The sequence below is a fragment of the Coenobita brevimanus genome, chromosome 1 (genome assembly GCF_032717465.1).
Source record: "Coenobita brevimanus isolate Jiangsu-jjx chromosome 1, ASM3271746v2, whole genome shotgun sequence".
NCBI classification, from domain to species: Eukaryota; Metazoa; Arthropoda; class Malacostraca; order Decapoda; family Coenobitidae; genus Coenobita; species Coenobita brevimanus.
Window position 1 is genome coordinate 34,838,516 of NC_136954.1, and position 21,725 is coordinate 34,860,240.

Consider the following 21,725-nt stretch of genomic DNA (forward strand, 5'->3'; position numbering starts at 1 on the left):
TGTGTGTGAGATTGTGTGCGTGCGTGCTCTTGCATGTTGCCTCCCGCAGAGACACAGGGTTCAAGTAACGATACTGGAATTTCCCTGCAGTTTTTTCTTAATGGAGATAGAGTGGCTCCCTTATCTCCTTTACAACAGACCCGCGCCTAAGGTGGATTTGCCTTTATCTCTTCCGGGAAGGATGGATGACTTCTTTCCAGAGTTGAATAAAATCATCTGAAGGTGGCAGTAGTAGTAGTAGTAGTGGTGGTGGTGGTGGTGGTGTTGGTGATTTTGTTGGTGTTAGTGGTGGTGGTGATGGTGGCTCCGGGTTGATCTGAAACATGAACTCAGTGGACTGCAAACTGTAGTTTCCCTCCTGTAGCACACCATCCTCCTTTCAGGGGATAGAGGGGTAATTGAGGGACGCTTGTATAACAGGGCAGTGAAAGCCACCTGGTTATAATCGGTGCCACCACATGAAGGCGTCCCACTCCAGCACCAACTGAATTTTGGAAGAATAGAATATGAACTGCATCATCAGACCGAAGTGGTTAACCCCTGTACTACGATATTTGTCACCCATTGCTGGATCAGATAATATGGAAGTGGTAAGAACAGACTTAGAAAAAAAGGTGTTCATACTGAGGGAGGGTTAAGTGCTTAGCTTATTGTATTCATAAATAAATTCGAAATATTTAGGTAGTTCAAAATGACATATACAATATTATCTTAAAATTGTTCAAACGTTTATAATGGTAAAAAAAACAATAGTTTATATTTTTATTATCACTGTCATCCCTTTTCTGCCATATATTTAATCCAAAAGTTAACCGATGTTCTGTCCCTCAAAAATGCAACAAGTAAGTCCTAGAATGATCTTCCTGTCTGTCTCAATCTCCCAGTGACCCAGGCCGGTATTCTTATAGGTTAAGGAGGCTCCCTAGCACCTCCTAAGTAAATTATCTTGCCAGTTATATGCTGCGGTCCTTTACTGCGTTGCTTAAATAATTCTAGTATCATTATATTTTACATGAACTGCGCACAAAATGATATTAGCCGGCCATATCCACAAATAAATTACTAAGGAAGAGGGATTAGGGAGCTTCCTTAACCACCGTGAATACCAGCCAAAGTGTTGTAAACGCAGTGTGATCAACCTCCTTAAATAAAAATAGATAGTTTTGATTCTCAAGTATTTACTGGAAAGTACAGCCTTTTCCAGGTTTTCAGTTTTATTATTATAATCATTAATACTAAGAACTTCACATTCTGTGGAGTTCTTATTGATATTGTAGATTTTTTTTCTGGGGGAGGGGGGGAGATCTAGAAGGCTGGCATTCCAAGACCTTCGAGTTAGAGACTTGATTTTTTTTTGAGTGATGCAACTTGATTGCAGGCCTCTTTTGACACAAATACTTTTTCCTAGCACTAGCGTTAGACAAGCGCACTGTTATTTTTTTCGGTTGTTTCTCTCCTGCGCAGCATAAACCACTGGATTGATTGCTTTGCAAATGTTCCGGTATGTAGTCATCAACATATACTAGTGCAACTGGGTATGATATTGAGATCCAACAAATACTTTCTGAGATGTTAAGGAAAATCAAAATGGGCATTTCATGCCTGAAAGTGCTAAATCTGAAAGTATTTGGCCGATTTTGACCAAACTCTGTGGAAGTGTAGTTGGTCATGAGTGAACATGATCTGCTTAGTATGAATGACCTTGATCTTGATTTCAGGGTCACAGGTCAGAATCCGTATAGATTATGAGTCATACCATAAGTTCCATAATATCAGGTCTGCAATGATAATAAAAGCATTTTTCCTGAATATGAAGTTCTCTCAATATTGCTTCAGAAATTTCAGATTTTTGGTTGTTATTATTTAATAATAATAATAATAATAATAATAATAATAATAATCCAACCATCCATCCTTCATCCAATCCTACATTGCCCAATAAGGAGCGTAGGAGCCCGGGGCTAGGCAGTTGGTCCCGACATTGAAGATGAAAGAGAACATTTAAGATGAGAGTGAAATAATAATAATAATAATAATAATAATTATAATTATAATAATGATTTATAATAATAATAATAGTAATAATAATAATAATAATAATAATAATAATAATTATTATTATTATTATTATTATTATTATAATAATAGTAATAACGAATATATTCAGCACTTTTAAAAAATGTATTCGAATGTAGCAGATCATCGGAACATTTTTTTTTAGTTCATAAAAAAGGGTTTGAAAGAGACTCGAATGAATTTATTCTTTGTACCAGGTAACAAAGACCATATGATACTAATTTAGAGCAGATATATGACTAGCAATGGAATAGAAATGGGGAAGATGTAGAAATGGTCTTGGCGTTGAAGTGGTCTTGGAGTTGAAGTGGTCTTGGTGTTGAAGTGGTCTTGGTGTTGAAGTGGTCTTGGTGTTGAAGTGGTCTTGGCGTTGAAGTGGTCTTGGCGTTGAAGTGGTCTTGGTGTTGAAGTGGTCTTGGTGTTGAAGTGGTCTTGGTGTTGAAGTGATCTTAGCGTTGAAGTGGTCGTGGCGTTGAAATGGTCTTGGCATGCAAGTGGTCTTGGCACTGAAGTGATGTTAGCATTGAAGTGGTCTTGGCATGGAAGTGGTCTTGGCATTGAAGTGGTCTTGGCATTGAAGTGGCATTGGCATTGAAGTGGTCTTGGCATTGAAGTGGTCTTGGCATGGAAGTGGTTTTGGCGCTGAAGTGGTCTTGGCATGGAAGTGGTCTTGGCATGGAAGTGGTCTTGGCATGGAAGTGGTCTTGACATGGAAGTGGTCTTGGCGTTGAAGTGATATTGGCGTCAAAGTGACCTTAGCGTTGAAGTTACCTTTGTGTCAAAGTGGTTTTGGCTTTGAACTGGCGTTGGCGTTGAAGTGGTCTTGGCGTAGTAGTGACTTGATAGGTGAGTTTGCGTAAAGGCTTGACCCAGGAAGGAAACAAACGTCAGCGTCAATGGGAGATCCTTATACTATGCATGTCATGAAGCCAGATGTGTAACCTGTTAGATGGAATATTAAGGCCGTGGGAAATACAGGAATATCAGGTGGAGAGGTTGGGCAGAAGAGGAGGACAGTAAGGAGAGAAATATTGGAGACAGAAGGATCTCTTGTAGTCGCCTCTTACAACAAGCAGAGATACTGAGGAAGTATTCCCCCCCTCTTCTTCCAGGGAGATTGAAAAAGGTATAATGCCAGACTTTGACCTTGATGTGAAAAGTAAATTTGTCTCAAATTTACATGCGATACACGAAAGTCCATGTTCTGAAATATGAGAAAATTGCGAAATATAAAACCCATATGTGATGAGCGAATTAAAAGAATAATTACACTTGCGGACAGTAATATCGCTCAGCTTTAGAATCGAATCAATACGGAACCCAGCATTATATTCTGGAAAGACTGTTTGGTTCCGAAGGTTGCATTGCTGAATTTTCAGATCTTTACTTTTCCTCGTTATATATCGTAAGGAAGTCAATCGATATTTATACCACTGTATATATATAAAAAAAAAAAACAACAGCCGAGCACATATTAATTTGTTTGTATTTTAACGTGTAAATCTTTCAGTAACCAAGGACATTATAATTTACTCTGTATTTACTTGTAAATCGTCATTAGCCGAGCACATTATTATTTTCCCTTTATATTCACTTACAAGTATTTCATTAGCCGAGCGCATTGTTATTTACCCTATATATTCAATTGTAGATCTCTCAATTGCCGAGCCCATTAATATGTATAATGACTTGTAATTCTTTCTCACTGTCTTCTTTCAGGTGGACCCAAAAGTACGTGGTGTTGGACTGCAGCACGGAGATGGCCAAGAGTCTTATCGTTGGCCATGTAAGGGACGTGCATATGGGTCGACGTAACTACCACTACCTTATGTCTGGCCTTGTGAGTACCACCATCCCCACCCTCTCTCATAATCTTACTCTCGCCCCTAACCCAAATCACCCTTTTCACAATACGACTCCCACCCACCACCCATACTCACATTCCTATCTTCCTCCACGCCTCACACTCCCTCCGTTGTTCTTGTATCCCGTCATGAGTACAGCTTGTCATCACGCCACCTCAGCTCCTTCTTTATCATCCCATACCTCTCTTACTTTATTTACCCCTTGTCCCTCTTCAGCAGTGTGACTGGGGATTTGGATATAACATCGACTGTTGCCGTTCGTGGTCAAGGAGAAAATTAACACCAGTCTCCATACCTTTTTATTTGCATTTACGACGCCATCCTCACCACAGCAGCTTCCCTGTATCTTCACCCTCTCTTTTCTTGTATACCTTAAAGATTTGTGCTCTCGATAGGCGTAAACCTATCTGTTTATCTGTTGACCCCCTTTTAATCGTTCCGTTATCACCTTACATTTATTTTTATTCCTTTCACCCCATGTCTCCTAGTGCCTTATAATGACTCGTGCTTCCAACAGACATAAATGCATCTTTTTCTGTTTTACATCTCATTTATTCTTCATTTCTCCCTGCCTCCACATTCACCTTTTTCTGTTTTGCTTCCCATTTATTCTTCGTCATCATTCTCTCCACATTCACCTTTTCTGTTTTACATCCCTTGTATTATTCCTTCATAATTTCTTTATCCTCGTTCACGTCTTACCCCGAACCTCCGTCCCTCATGATGTATCATCTCACACCTGCCTCCTCGTCAGCTTACCAACCTTACACCCTTTATTGGCTCTCGGACAGTTTATAAGCGTGTCTCTCACCTGTTTCTCCATACTCTCTTCACCTGTCTATCATTTATCACCTCACTTCGTCCTTATACCACCTAAATTCCTCTACCCTTATCATTTATCATCTCACTCCTGCCTGCTGTAACTTCACCTAAGTCCCTGTATCCTTATCATTTTTCCTCTCACTCTTGCCTCATAGCACTTTACCTAAGTCCCTCTATCCTTATCACTTATCACCTACCCTTATCTTTTATGATCATATTCTTCCCGCTTATCACCTTACCCAAATCCCCCCCTGTACCCAAATCCCGTTTTCTTTGAGTCACACAGCCAACCACCTCAGTTTTATTGCCACTTAGAGGTGGAAATTGGAACTTGTATTTTCGTTCGCTAAATAATTTCATAATTCGTCTTCCCAGACGATTTATTTTGCATCTTAAACCTTTAGTAACTTTTCTCCCTAGGCGATTTATTCTACATTTTACCTCATTCATAACTTCTCTCCCTAAGCGATTTCTTTTACATCGTACACCTTTCATAACTCCCTTTCTCAAGCGATTTGTTGTACATTTTACACCTTTCATAAATTCTCTTCCTAAAAGATTTATTCCGCATCTTAAACCTTTCGTAACACCTCTTTCTAAACTGTTTATTTTACATCTTTCGTAACTCCTATACGTAAGCGATTTATGTTACATCTTACACCATAGTTTTTCTTAAGGTATGTATATCTGTTTAGGCACCCATCCCTACGTGAAGTGGGGTTGGTGGAGGATTAGTGCCCCTCCCTGTAAAACAATTAACTCTAAGCCCTTGGCCACCCCGTTTGGGATACATGGCGTCTGGCAATGAATGAAAATGAAAAAAATGTATATCTGTTTAATATGTACACATGTTGGTTCAGTAACCTCCACAAGATGCACAGGAGACATCGTAGTGCTTGATCCTTAGTTGTCAGTGTCTGTCCTGGATCATTTATTCTTTTCCTGCTCCACTGCTACACCCACTCTCACGCCAGCAGACTGAGCCGTTCCCACAACAAACAAAATATCATCAGACGAGTTTCTAGTGGAGTGCTATTTATGACCCACCCTGTACTACTACTAGTACTACTACTACTACTACTACTCCTACTTCAACTTTTTTTTTTTTTTTTTTAATCACCTCCATCCATTGGTGAACTATATTGTGAAGATAAAAACCAACCTTGCTAATACAGTTCACCATTTGGAGTTGTAATGTGAAGGTTAACACTAACCCTCATATTACAATCCGTTGGCCCCAAGCACGCCAACGGCTGTGGTTACCAACCATCTACTATTACTATTATTATTTAATTTTATATTTATTGATATTACAGTGTACATAAAGACTTTAAACTATTGGAGTCGCTGGTCTATGCGACTCTCGACCACTGTAGCTTCGTAATCCATACCCGCCAGAGAGACAGGCCTGAGGGCTGATGATCTTGTGCCCCTGAGACATAGCAGAGCAGACCTCACGAGGGAGAATGACAGTCGACATCTCATCCAGGCCATAACAGAACTCTGCGGTTGGCGTTTCTTCTCAGAAAGAACCTCTGCCAGTCTCGAATAGAATCTCACTGCCTCTGGACCCATCCCACCTGATGTCGTGAACACAAGGGGAGTGAATCGACCGTGGTCCACATGTTGGATCCTTTCTTGATAATTTCTGTTTTTTTCTTGTTCATTCCTTTTGTGTGCAACTACTACTACTACTACTACTACTACCACTACTACTATGCTACCACTACTACTACTGCTACCACTACTACTACTGCTACCACTACTACTACTACTACCACTACTACTACTGCTACCACTACTACTACTACTACACTACTGCTGCTGCTGCTGCTACGACAACAACAACAGCAACTACTACTACTACTACTGCTACTGCAACTGCTACTACTACTACTACTACTACTACGACGACGACGACGACGACGACGACGACAACTACTACAACTACTTAGATGTGATAAGCAAAACAAATCGCTGAGGAGGACGCATCACGAAATTTCCGGTCAACTTAACAGCGTCGTATTCTCGTTTGCTTTGCTGTCTTAACGCCTCTTCCTAAGCGATTTATTTTGCCCATTTCGCCTTAATATTCACCTCTGTTAATGGTAATTGAGGTGGAGATTGGAGTTAATTAGTGAGGTGGGAAGGGAGAATATTTGGGAGATGATGGGCAAGGATGTAGGGAGGAAAGAAGGGAAGGGGAACGGAATGAGAGGAAGAGGGAGGAAAAAGGAGGTAAGGATGGGAAAGAGAATGAAGGAAGAAGGGCAAGAGAGAGAGAGAGAGAGAGAGAGAGAGAGAGAGAGAGAGAGAGACTTGAAGATTGGAGCCAGGGAGAAGAGAGTCGATTAAGATGGTTAGGACGGTGAGAAATTAGGTAGGCGATGATGGAAGAGGGGGGGAAGAAGGTGGGAGAGGGAGGGAAATAGAAAGAGAAAGGAAAGGAGGAGAAATGAAGGAAATGAGAAAGATGAAGGAAATAAGGAGGGAGGAGAAAGAGGGAGATAATGCGGGAGAGGAAGGGAAGGAGGAGAAAGAGTTGATGATGGAAGAGGAGTCTGGACGGAAAGAAAAGGGATTGGAGTGGTATGGGAGGGAAGGAAGAGGCATTAAAGGCTTTGGTAGAGATGGGAGAGAGGGTGGGGAGGAAAGATGGAATAATTTAAGGAAGGAAAGAGGGAAGAGCAATGGCAGAAGGTAATGGAGGGAGTATAGGAGGGAAGGAGAGATATGGGAGGAAGGAAAACTAGGGGAGATGAGGATAGTTCAGGAAGGAAAGAAAAGGTAGTAGAGGAAAAGGAGTGAGAGGAAGGCGGTGATGGATTGCGATGATAAGGAGAGAAGAAGAGAGAGAAGATTTTGACGGAAACGAGAGAACGGAAGAAAGGGTGACGATATGGGGAGGGTCATGGAAGAACAGGAAGTTGGAAGTTGTTTGGAAGGGATGGGAGTGATGGAGGAAGCAATAAGGAGAGGAGGAGGAGAGAGGGAAGGAGACAGTTATAGAGATGGAAGATAAGGAAGAGAAGGAGAGAAGAGAATGGCAGGGATAGACGAGGAAGTGATGATGAGAAGGAGAGTGTTTTTAATGGACATGAAAGGTATGGAAGACAAGAATAGAGGAGGAGAGCGGTGATGGAGGAAAAGATAAAGGAAGGAAAGAACGAAAGGGGGGGGAGGAGAGGGGGTTTGGTGAAGATGAGAGATGGGAAATTGAGAGAAGACAGCAGCAATGTAGATGGGAGATAGCGAGGGAAGGAAGAGTGAAAGGAGACGATGATGAAGACTGGAGGTAGGGAAAGAAGAGGAAAGCGATAATGTGAGGGATATAGCAGAGAGAGAAAGGAAGAGGAAAACAGTGATATAGATGTATGAGTTAAGCAGATGAGATGAGATGACGAGAATTGCTTTGATGGGGAGAGAGAGAGAGAGAGAGAGAGAGAGAGAGAGAGAGAGAGAGAGAGAGAGAGAGAGAGAGAGATAAGCCAGTGATGTAAGTAGAAATGATGATGAAGAGAGTGGTGGGAGCGAAGAAAAAAAGGAGGGGAAGAGGAATGCTGTGGGGAAGGGGAGGGTTGGGGAGAGAAGAGAAAGGATTTGATGGAGGAAGGGGTAGAAGGAGTGTAGAGGACGGCAGTGATGGAAGATGTAGACATGGAAAGAAGAAGGAGAGGAACAAGGAAGTGATGTTATGTATGAGAGATAAGGAGGAAAGGAAAGGACGAGCGATGCTTTGAAGTGGAGAGACAAAGAGAGATGAGGAAAGGCAAGAATGAAGGCATTGACTTTGGAAGGAAGAAAGGAGAGTTAGCAGGAGGCTTTGGGAGAGAGGTGAGATGGAAGAGAACACTGCGATAATGAAGATAACAGATAAGGAAGAAAGAGAACAAGATTGTGACACAGGTGTGGGAGATAAGACGGAAATGAGAGGAAGAGGGATGCACTGAAAGAGATGAGAGGGACGGAGAAGAGAAAAAAATGAGAGAGAGAGAGAGAGAGAGAGAGAGAGAGAGAGAAATATGCTGATGAGAAACCGTGCTGTGGTGTTATCCATAAACAGACGACTGATTACTGATGGATTTATTTCCGTCCCTTTCATTCGCATCAGGAATAAATATAATCAGTGATGTGTGGTTTGTCGGGGAAATTAAGTATGGCTGAATAAAGCCATCTAGTAGTAGTAGTTGTGGTAGTAATAGTAGTAGTGGTAGTAGTAGTGATGGTGGTAACAGTAGCAGTATCCCCAGGTTCATCTGAGATGTGAATACAGTTTACTGCAGTCTGAAGCTGCCCCAATCCTGCAGCCTCTCGGGGATAGGGAGGGATCTGAGGGACGTTTGTATAATCAGGCAGCGAAGCCACCCAGTCCTATCGGTGCCACCACGTGAAGGCGTCTCTCTCCAGCGTTATCTGAAAGTAGCAAAAACAGTATTGAAAATGTCATCGTAGTGAAGGGATCACATACTATTAATCAGTGCTATGGAATCAGTTTACGAAATTGGGTAATGGTTGGAGAGAGAGAGAGAGAGAGAGAGAGAGAGAGAGAGAAAATCAACAATCGTAAAAAAATGTTTTTCCAGTAGTATCATGTACAGTCCCCCCCCCCTTAGAAAATATCAAAGTAAATTAAAAAAATCAGTAAATAAAAACTATAAGAAAACCGTACTGTGATGGTAAGAACGCAAATAATCCGTTGTTTTTGGCCAGTCTGTGAAAAAGGGTGATATATATGTTCTTAGGAAAGCCGACTTAGTAAATTAACCATTTCGTGCTGCTCAGGTGTTTTTGTACCTGAACTCTCGTACGTGACAGGCACGGCTGGGGTCAGTTATGAGTTGAATTGGAATTGAAGTGGAATTGGTTTTAAAAACTGTGATCTAGAATTGAATTGAAATTGAGAAAAATATTAAATTAAAATTAACTGAATTGAATTGGAATTGATATCAGTGAACTGATATGAATTGATGGCCGAATTGATAAAATACTATTTTATACTGTATTATGCGAATTCATTATTGTACTCTATTTAACTGACAGCATACTCAAATAAACAGTAATATATAAAGTTTGCTGTCACAAAGAAGGATAAAAATAATTTGAAACCTTTCTTTCCGTTAGATTAATGGTACTGGGAAGATTAAAATTGATTTTGAATTGAAAACATTTTAATTGAATGAAATGTCTCCCATAATTAATTGAATTGGATCTGAAGATTTTTTTTTTTTACGAATGAATTGAATTGAATTGAAATTGATTAATTCAAATTTTATTTTTATTTGCAATTGAATTGAATTGACAAAAATGAATTGACCCCAGCCCTGGACAAGTTAATGAACTTTCTAACTCCTCTAGTTCTAAGGTCTGTATGAAGCTGAATAAATCATCTGAAGTAGCAAAAATTTAATCAAAACGTCATCGCCGTGACGTGTTTAGAAAAATGTGCGAGTGAATGCCGTGGAGCACTCCACCTAACACTAATTAAAGATAAATTAGAAAATAAAATACTGTGGTGGTCGTGGGCGGGTCAAATAAATTAACCGTATGGTTTAAGATAAGCAGACTTTTAATGTTTATGGCAGTAAAATTCTCATCAATAGGGCTGTATCTATGATATATAAAATCTAATATTTGTCCCTCCTCTCTCAGCACCACCTGGTGCTCTCTGCCCCCCCACCACCTGGTGGGGGGGGGGGCAGAGAGGGAGGAATTACTCTCCCGTCATCTGGGCTGCTAAGTTTTCTCCCCCATGTAGCAGAACATGGTTGTCCCTCCCGTTTCCTTGATCGGTGTCGTCGTGGGGGCTTCGGAGACGTCAAATGAGACAATGTGTGGGGGAGTATAGCAGGGTACCTTGATGGGCCCCACAGTGTGTACAGGTTTGGTTGCTGGGTGGACGCCGCATTTGCGTCTCGACTCTATTCTGCCCTTTCCCCTCTACTTAACTCCCTATTGATGCCCCAACTAGTTTTGCAAGGCCTTTTTCTTTTACTGGTGCTTCTTTCCTTTTCTCTCTGTTTCATCTTCAGCTTTAAATAGAGTGGAATTTTCCACATTCGTCAAAATTTCTTCAATGGCCTTTAGCATGTTACAGCGTAAGGATTAGGGTGTACCTGTGTGCTGTTGGTCTGGCCAATTGTGGGGACCATGGTGGTTCTGCACCACCCCAGTGTGTGGACCTCTGCGTAGGCAGAACTGCTGATAAGCTACAGCTGCAGATTCGTGGGTACGATTGCTTTGTGGTGGGACTCTTGGCCACTGGCCAGTGGCCCAGCATTGTGCTGGGAGACTCTCCTCTCCCACACAGTGTTGCTATCCATTCTTGGGTAGGGCAGGGAGTGCTTGCTTGGAGCTTGGCCCCAGCTTGGGTAGTTTGCCGGGCCTCTAGACTCTGGGTTCTGCCCACGGGATCCTTTCTTTTTCAACAGTTATGTTGAGCCTTTTCCTTACCATCTATTTATCATGGAAATTGTCTCCACTTCCCCCTACCCAGGTTCTGCTGAAGTTTTGACCATGATGACAACCCTGGCTTCTCTTCCTGATATTTCTCTGGCTCTTCCTACTGTTTCCCAACCTCTACTCACCTCTTCAGTTCGTCCCACTTAACTACGCCAATTCCCACCTCAAGTCCCATACTTCCACAACTGTCCACCTGTTCATCTTACATAGTAACTTCTGTAACTTATTTGCCTCCACCCCTTCCTCAATCTACCGTTCCTGTTCTTCGGCTTCCATGTTCCATCCCCATAGTCTTCCCTACTCACTAACCCTGTCTTGACCACATCCCAGTTTGGGCCCCAGACCTTCTTTCAGTATTTTAACATCACCTCACAAATGGATGATCTCTCGCTACACCTCTCTTTGTTACATCAGGTAGACACTGATGTTACGTCCTCTGTGTGACCCAGTGCCTCTCTTCATCTTAAGGTGTTAAGTGCAACCCAGGCAGAAAAAGTTAACCCTTTCGTTGATCCATCCGGCAGTCCAAGCTCAGTCTCTCCAGAAGCACAGTTAAATTCATCTACAAACACTGTCAGTCTTCCCTCATTCTTGTCTTGGGTAATCAAACTTTTGCTGACCGTTCTGAGGATTTTCAACTCATTCTTTCTAACACCATCATTTAAATCTTTATGTTCATTGTCATATCAGACCTCCCCATGGACGCCATGTACAACCAGCTAACATTGCTAAAACTGTATTTGAATCTCACAATCTTCCCGCTTCAGTTAGTAGAAAACTACTAACCACTTTGAGTCTAGTGCCATATTTATGTGTTTATTTATTTATTCATCCTTCCCTTCACCTTCAGAGGAAGATAAGGATTTATGAGTTTTTAAAGGAACGTTCATAAGTGTTTCTTTCCTTCCCTGAGTCACGCACGCACAGTGTAGTAAAAAGAGTGGTAAATTCAATATATATATATATATATATATATATATATATATATATATATATATATATATATATATATATATATATGTAATATATTGCCTTTTATTTAATCCCGAGTCTATAAATTTGAGTGCATATGTGGAATGGAATGGGTTGTTAGATGCCACTTGGAGACTCAAAAAGAGTACTTCCTGGATAAGATAGCAGACTGCGAGCTGATACCCAGAAGATTCTGAAATTTGAAAACAGATCAGAAACTGCTTGTCATACGGTGTGTGGATGCTAGGTGGCGGTGCATGCACCCTTTGTTTGTTACTGTGTCAAGTGGCATTGTGCAGGGTGGATGGATTTGCTGAATGTTTTTGTGCTTTTATCGTTGTGCTTGGGTTAGTTTGCAAATTTTTTGAACTAAATAATGGAGGATGTGAAAGGGCAACGTGTGTGCATCAAGTTTTTGTGAAACTCGGGAACAGCATGACAGAAACTCATAAAATGGTAAAACAAGCATTTGGTGACAGTGCTTTGGGGTTACACAAATCTTTGACTGGTTTAGGCATTTTAAAAATGGACAAACATTAACAGATGGTGCACGTTTTGGTCACTCTTCCACCAGTTTACTGTAGTTCCTGACTATGTGACCAGAGTTAAACCCGCGTCACACGGCAATATGAACAGCCACGAATCAGGATGACTTGCCAAAAAAATCAGATTTTTACGGTTCGCCCATAATTCGCCTATATTCGCCTCTATTCGTTTCTTGATTCAGGAGATTCGTGTGTGCATCAATTTTTGTGTGAAACTCGGGAATAGCGTGGCAGAAACTCATTAAATGGTAAAGCAAACATTTGGTGATAGTGCTTTGGGGTTAAACAAACCTATGACTGGTTTAGGCATTTTAAAAATGGACAGACATTAACAGATGGTGCACGTTTTGGTCACCCTTCCACCAGTTTAGCTCCTGACTATGTGACCAAAGTTAAACCCGCGTCACATGGCAGTATGAACAGCCACGAATCAAGATAACTTGCAAAAAAATTCAGATTTTTATGGTTCGCCCAAAAATTCACCTATATTCACCTCTATTCGTTTCTTGATTCAGGAGAGTCGTGGGTGGGTCTGGCGGGTGTCTGAGACGTGGCAAAGTTCGGCAAAAATATAAGAGGCTAGTTATTTTTTAGGCAAATATTCGTGGGGAAAAACCGTTAAATTTTTTCGTCCTGGATTCGTGTAACGTTTGTTTGACGTTCGTGTGATTTGTGTGGGGATCTGTTGTGATTCGGCTCATTTCAGCCAGTTTATCTTTGACCGAAATTAAAACGAGCCACACAAATATCACTCAAATTACATCAGAATGCCAAACAAACTGAAGCCGATTATTCGTGTGAATCTTAACCCCAGCCACATTCAGGATGAATGTCGTCCAGATGGCACTCAACTTGCACACGAATCACACAATTAGCACAGGAATTGGGCTAGTCTGGCAACCAAATGGAACCTGATTAATTGAGTAAGCTTTCCCCATAGGACGAATTCCGTCCTCAACGTGCAAACGAATCATGCAATCAGCACTCGAACTGCAACACACTAGCACATGAAATGAATCCGATTATTCGTATAAGTATCTCCTTTAACTATATAGTAGGACGAATACCATCCGAACTGCACTCACCTTGCACAAAAAAAACGAAGTCCACATGTGACGCACTCCACTTGCGCTTGACTCACTCGAATTTGGTGCGAATCCGCAGAAGCCGCGGCAACAGTGGGTCAGACGTGGCACTTGTTGTAGAAGCCCTCTACTACCTTCTTCCAATACCGGGGTCGATGGGCATACGATGACCTCCTCCATAAACTCCTCTATGATGGCCTCACACGTTTCTTGGACCATAATAGAGATGTTGGGGGCCACCCTGAAGTTAAGGGCCATGCTGTTGTAGGACTCCCTCGTGGCCAGGAAGTGGATGGTCATGGCAAGACATAGACCAGGCTCCAGGGGCATCCTTATGTTGGTCTCCTGCTTCTGGAACCTTTGTGTAAGGCACTCGAGGATCTCCTTGAACAATGCCTCATCCATCTTCATGAAGCTCCTGTAGGTGGTCTGGTCACTGTCGATAAGGGTCATAAGAAGGGCTTCGTAGTGGCCATGTTGAGATCGTTCGACGATCCATTCCCGCACCCAATGTGATCGCACTTTGTTGTTGCCTCCTGCTCCATCATCTCATGAGTAGTAGCAGGTGGTACAAACTCAGCAGATTATTGTTAGATTTGATGTGGGTGTAGAGGGCTAGGGTTGTGGCAGCTTCGTCGTAGGTGAACTTGTTGAAGATGAGCTCCACAGACTCCATGGCAGCTAGTAGTGGTTGGCAGGGGGGCAGGTGATCGAATGGCTGGAATGAAGGGTGCCCAAATATATATATATGCCACAATTGCAGTCGTATTTGATTTGTGGGTGGTTCCAGTTATTTGTGTGATTCGTGTGCGTTTTGTGTGCAATGTACGGTTGTCGTGTGCACTTCGTGTGGAAAACGACGAACTTCAACTAAGGTTGGTCATTGTCTGTGTGTGTTCGTGAGGAATGCATGAAGAGTTCGTGTTGACTTCGTTTGTTATTGTATTTTGTTCTGACTACGTTCGTGTGATTCTTATGGTTATTGTGTGGCGATTGTGTGGGGTTCATGGCCAATGTGTGGAGTTCGTGTGGACGATTTTTCGTGGCCGGTTCAGTCAATGACTTGCAGATTCCGAGAAAAGTGCAAGTCATCCCAATTCATGCGGGTTCGTACTGCCGTGTGACGTGGGCTTTAGTACAACCATCCTCGAAGATCGCAGAAGGACAATCCATGATGTTTATGACATTGTTAGCCAGTCGTATGGCTTCGTTGGCTGCCTTATAAAAAACAAACCTCTGAGGGATAACGGTAATAAATGCACAAAAAAGATATTCATAGGAACTTAAAAAAAAGAAAATCTGGAATGCAAAGGAGTGCTCCTACAGAGCTTTATCGAAATCGATACACGTGTCTAGGATTAGTAGCTGGATAAACTCGTATACTGATAGACAACGGTCGCTTCATGTATAGATGATAATAGTAATATTAAAAAGAAGAAGAATGATGGCACAAATAGTAGTTCTTCCCCTACCCCTCTTTGTTCTCTTCATTCACCCGCCATCAGAATCATAATGGCTGAGTCTAGTACTAGTACCAAGTCGGATCACTTGCATCTAAAACGGCTCCAAGCTGGCGCAGAGACACGTCAACTGGCACAAGGTCGAAATCCCAGTTCAGTTGATTCCTGACCGTAGTGGTGAGTGGGTGCATGCTCCACTCACCAGCTCATGACACATTTTCAATCCGGAGAAGTGAGGGAAGGGACTGAAATGTGTGAGGGAAGGTGTGGGGATGTGATGGAAGGTTTACCGGTGTAAGGGAACCTACTGCTATATTATAGGGTTAAACGAGTCCGCAATTCTTTTCCTTCTTCGTTTTCCCGTATGTTTAATTTGAGTCTGACCTTTTATACATTTTCTGTTACTTAAGCCAATTGACTTCACACACGAGCCACGCCTCCCTGCACCCTGATGGAAAGTGATCCGACTTGGTATTAGTAGACTTAGCATAATGGTTGATAATTAGAGGGCAGTAGAGGCCGCCTTCATCCATTTCACGAAATCGAGTGGCCGCTTCCGTATGTAATCACGGTTGTTATGAGGCGTGCATCTGTCTGTGCGTATGTGCATTCCTCTGTCCCTCCGTCCGTCCCTTCGTCTGTCCGTCCAGCTGTTACATTTGTCCGTCTGCCCATCCGTCCCTCCCTCTGTACATCCGTGGCAGTCGATGACCTCCTAGTTTTAATTAGGAGAGCGATGTTTGTTTAAGTAATTGTCTGTAATTAACTTGCCTTTCACCTTTTTTTTTTTGGGGGGGGGGAATGGAATTGAGAGAGAGAGAGAGAGAGAGAGAGAGAGAGAGAGAGAGAGAGAGAGAGTCTGCCTTCTGATGTCTACTGTAATGGTCTTTACGTCTTTAATCCTCTCGTGCCTCCTCTAGACTTTCTCACTTCTTTCACGTTTCCTCCTCCTCCTCCTCCTCCTCTTCTTCCTCCTCCTCCTCTTCTTCTTCCTCCTCCTCCTCCTCCTCCTCCTCCTCCTCGTTATCGTCTTCGTTATCAACATGTTCGTATTTCTTGTCTCGTGTTCTCTTTGTGTCTCTTCCTCATTCTGATCAACGTCCTCCGTCTTTCTCTTCACATTTCCTGTCTTTCCTTCCTCTTCCATTTTCGCGTGCTGTCTTTCTGTCTCCTTCCTGTTTTTGCGTTGTCCTTTTACCAGTTCGTAATTCTTATTTTTGTCTCTGTATTTTCTCATTTTCGTCCTCTGTATCTTTCATTTTATTACCTTTCCTCTTCTCTTCATTACCAGGCATTTTTCTCATTTTCTGATATCGTTTCTTCCCCAGTCTGTGATTTTTTTAAATGTGGCTAATTAACTCTCTCTCTCTCTCTCTCTCTCTCTCTCTCTCTCTCGTGTTAATCCCCTTATCTCTGTATGTCTTCATTTACCATTAGTAGGCTTTTCACGTATTCCCTTCATAACTCTCTCTCTCTCTCTCTCTCTCTCTCTCTCTCTCTCTCTCTCGTACGTTGCCTCTCCTCCCCTCACCCCTCGTCTTTCACATTCCTTTGTACTGATCGTTACCGTATATCCCATTTCTCCTCACCCTTCACTCCATCTCGTTCTTTGTATTATTTTGTACTCTTCTCCTTCCTCTTATCCATTTGTGCTCCTTTGTCTTCCTTTCTCCTTATTTCCTCACTCATCTTCCTTCTCACTGTTCATTGTACACCCGAAAGCACTAATTTCTCCCCTCTGGTAGCCGGAGCCGCGGCCAGTGAGCGACCAGGCGATCGATCACCCCACATTCACAGGCCCTCCCCAACCCAGTGAAAGCTTTGGTGGATAGATGTGGAACGGCTAAAGCTTTGATGTTATAGTGTGTCATGATCGTTTTTTATAGACAATCAGAACCAGTAGGGGTAAGTGTAAAAAGGCATTTAATGTGTAATGCTGTGCCGTTATCCACAATATATGAGAAAGGCACGAAAATGAAAGAAGATTTACGATGTATTATATTATTGTCCATATACTTACATACTATATTATAATATTACAAATAAGTCTAGGACAGTGAACAGCCTCTGATAAAGGATATGATGTCGTTTCTTATACATTCTCGCTCCCACCCCCTCCACTCTTCTCTCAGGGTTGCTGTCTCCACCAAACGACTCTCGTACCCTCTCGTAGCCCACTCCCACCCATTGTTAACCAACATAAACAATGATAATGATAAAATGATCAGTCAGTTATTAGTCATATTGATATTATCATGCAGCTTTGTACTAAGCACCAATAAATCAAAAACATACAATACTCCGGTATACCTGCCAGCTATTTCATCCTGTTGAAAGCTGTCGCATGACAAACGCACTGCAAGTTGGACCTTGTGTTGCAAGGACATACGTTTGTTTATTGTTAATACAGGTTGTGTGGTTTTGAACGTCCATTAACTCATATGAACGTAGCAGTTTAAGCCTTACAGTATAATCACATAAGGTTTATGTTCCTCTCATTACTGGCTGAAGAAAACGAATCAGAGATCGGCTCCGACGAACCACAAGTTCTCTGCTTTAACGAAAATGTATGGACCTCTTGACACAACAGTGATACAATGTCATTATATATACGATTGACCCACATTCAGTCATATACCTAGTGATATTGTGTCACTGTTGTGACAAGAGGTCGGTATACTTTCGTTAAAACAGAGAGTTTGTGGTTCGTCAGAGTCAATCCCAGAGTCGTTTCGTTCATCTAATAATGACAGGAACATAACCTTACGTGTTGATAACGTAAGGCTTAAATTGCCACGCTCATAATTATGAATTAATGGACGTCCAAAACCACACAACCTGTATTAACGATAAACAAACTTATGTCCTTGTTACACAAGGTCCAACTTGCAGTGTGTATGTCACGTAACAGCTTACAACATAAAGAAATGGTTGGCAGGTATACCGGAGAATTGTATGTTATTTATTTGCTCCTGCTTCATACAGAGGTGTATGTTAATATATGATCAATACCTGACGGATCATTTCATCATTATCTCTATGCTGGTTAACAATGGGTGGGAGTGGGGGATAATAGGGTATGACAGGCATTTGGTGGAGACAGCAACCCAGAAAGAAGGATGGTGGAGGTGGGAGTGAGAATGTATGGTGGAGGTTGGAGCGAGAATGCATGAGAAAAGACATCATATCTTTCAACAGATGCTGTTCACTATTCTATACTCATTTGTATACTCATAAGTATATAGACAGTAACACATACTACATTTTCGTGCCGTTCTCATATGCTGTGGATAATAGCACAGTATTACACATTAAATGCCCTTATATACTTACCCCGACTGGTTCTGATTGTCAGTAAAAACGATCATCACACACTGTAACATCACCAGCTTTAGCCGTTCCACATCTTTCCAACAAAGCTTTCTCTGAGTTGGAGAGGGGCTGTGGATGTGGGGTGTTCGATCGCCTGGTAGTTCATTGGCCGCGGCTCCGGCTACCAGGGGGGTAGAGATTAGTGCTTTCGGGTGTACATTTTTAATTTGTTTTCCCTTTCCTGTATTTATTTTGTACTCCTTTGTACTCCCCTTGTAGTGCCCCATCTTATCTTACTGTACACTCCGTCTTGATCTTTGCATTCCCTTGCACCATTTCTCCTCCCCTCCCTTTACACTTCCTTTGAACTCCTTTGTATTCTCTCCTGTCAGTCCCCCTCTCACCACATTTTCAATTTCTTTTTATTGTTTCTCTTCCTCTCCCTGTAATCTCCCTTTGTATTCGCTTGTACATTCATAGCCTCATTCCTCCTCTCCTCACTTCTTGTATTCCATTGAACCCCCTTTTATCCCATTGTACTCCTCTCCTTTCCTCTCTCTCACTTTCTCTAATCATCCTGTATATTCTCCCTCCCTCTCCCTTCTTCCATACACCCTCTCTCACGATTATTTTGTATTACTTTGCAGCCGTCTCCCCTCTCTCATATCATTCGCTGTTTTCTGTACTTTCTGGATTCATCTCTCTCTCTCTCTCTCTCTCTCTCTCTCTGATATCCAGTTTCCTCCATCCCTGTTTTTCGTTTCTGCCTCTCGCTTTCCATGTCATCTTTCTCTCTGTTTCCCCTCTTGTCTTTCTCTCTCTCCCCTCCTCCGTTGCTCGTTCTATCCTCCCTCTCTCTCACTTTCGCAGTTCTCAGTATTTCCTCTTTGTCCAATATCTCTCGCATTCGCTGTTAAATAATTATTCGTTTCTCTCTCTCTCTCTCTCTCTCTCTCTCTCTCTCGTCATCATTTCCTTCACCTCACGAATGAACTTGACGTGTATCTCTCATTTTAACTCAATTCTTTTTCTGTCACCATCCCTCTTACACTCACACGTATAACCATCCACTCAGGTGATGGACGAGAGGTGGGAGCGTGACGTGAAGGAATACGGTGCCGTCAACATCACCGGGTTCCGTATAGTGGACACGTCCAGCCCCTTCGTCAGGGACTTCCTCAGGACATGGTCTACACTGGATCCAAAGCTGTTCCCGGGCGCTGGCCACGGCTGTATCTCGGTGAGTACCCGCTTGTTATTATTATTATTATTATTATTATTATTATTCCCGGGCGCTGGCCACGGCTATATCTCGGTGAGTACCCGCTTGTTATTATTATTATTATTATTATTATTATTATTATTATTATTATTATTATAATATCATTCCCGGGCGCTGGCCACGGCTATATCTCGGTGAGTACCCGGTTGTTATTATTATTATTATTATTGGTAGTAGTAGTAGTATTAGTAGTAGTAATAGTAGTACCGGTATTATTATATTATTATACAATGTGTCGATAATTCCTGGTAGGCTGTGGGGATGGACTTTTTTTCTTCCTTATTTAGAATTGTATTTTTGCTGTGACAGTGTTGGGTATTACAAGAAAATGTTGTCTCTCATCCCGGTATGGTAACGAAGGAAGGCTTCTGATATTCAGAGAGGAATGAGAAATGTGAAAGTCGAGAACAAATGCGTGGTGTCGAGTGTCGGTGAATTTTCTGCTCGTTACTCTATTATTATTATTATTGTTATTATTATTATAATTATTATTATTATTATTATTATTATCATCATCATCATCATCATCATCATCATCATCAGCAGCAGCAGCAGCAGCAGCAGCGGCAGCGGCAGCAGCGGCAGCGGCGGCGGCGCGGCGGCGGCGGCGGCGACGGCGGCGGCATTATTATTATTATTATTATTATTATTATTAAGAAGCGTGGTAGGATAACTTAATCGTTTTGCTTTTTTTCTGGGGGGGGGGGGAGGTTAAGAGGATTTCTGAAGAACTGTTCTGGGACTTTCAAATATTGGTTCATAAAAGTAAGTTCTAATTTGAAATATATTATCGTTATTGAAGAGCCGGGTAGATTTTGGAATTTATTTTCTTTTTCAGGTTATCGGATGAGACTGATGCATGTCCGTAAGCGGTGAAATAATGTTGTTATTGTTGGCGAGTGAGGTGTTTTGGCATCAGTGTGTTATCTACTGGCAAAATTTCCCGGCTGTATATTACTTACTATAGTACTCTCTCATTAACTTGGTTCAGATTGTCGTCCTTTTGAGGTTTATTTCGCGTAGCTCTACGTCATAAAAGACAGTACTGCGGCTCAACATCCATTATATAGCGTTTCTTCGTGATTTACATCATATTCTAGTGTTAAAATGTCATTACAATTCAAGACAGAGAGACGTCAATTTTAGGCCAACTTAGAGTAAAATGTATATGGCAAAATTTCCCGCCTGTGCTGGGGTTATACCGTTTGTACTCTAACGTGGCCCATATTTTCGTCCTTTTGCAGCTTATTTCTCCTAGCTTAGTGACAGAAGAAAAGGCTACGGCTATACATCCTTTTCATAGCACTTTTTCGTGACTAGCTTCGTATTCTAGTGTTAGTGCATTGTTACAGCTCATCATGCAAGATATAGAGATGACAATTTTAGGACAGGTTAGAATAAAAAAGGTATATTCGTGCATTCCAGAGTCATAGTTTACGATTCACCCTTACCTCAGTCTTAAAGGTGGTTGTGACCTTACACACCTATGACATGTTGATGGCTCGAAGCAGTTCTAGACTGCACGAGTGTCACTGCAAACTGCTGCTCGTGTATTCAAACAGCCTTCGAATGACCACCTTAGCACTGAACAGCGGACCATGGTTACGACGTACGATAGTGAAAATACTCTTGACTCTGCTGTATTACCTTTCAGTGTGTTGGATTAAAATAGATAACACAGTACACACAGGGATGTAGAGTCAGCATCGAAAGTCCTGTCGCCTTCCCTGTCTCTCTCTCCACAAGCTTAAAATCAATGTGGTGTGCAGCAAACGGCGCTTATGACGCTGATCTGAGGCCAGATTAGGTCATCAGTGTCGGTTGCTGCGGATTTTGATTATCAAAGT

The 21,725-nt window shown here is 42.0% G+C and overlaps 1 protein-coding gene across 1 annotated transcript in view; it reads left to right on the forward strand.

Annotated features, from left to right (window-relative positions):
• Positions 1-21,725, forward strand: part of LOC145393576 (glutamate receptor 1-like) — a 732,257-nt gene that overhangs the window by 552,502 nt on the left and 158,030 nt on the right. Inside the window, exons 6-7 of the mRNA XM_080267710.1 lie at positions 3,796-3,916; positions 19,672-19,836. Coding sequence (XP_080123836.1) covers positions 3,796-3,916; positions 19,672-19,836 — 286 coding nt within the window. The remainder of the gene's footprint in view (positions 1-3,795; positions 3,917-19,671; positions 19,837-21,725) is intronic.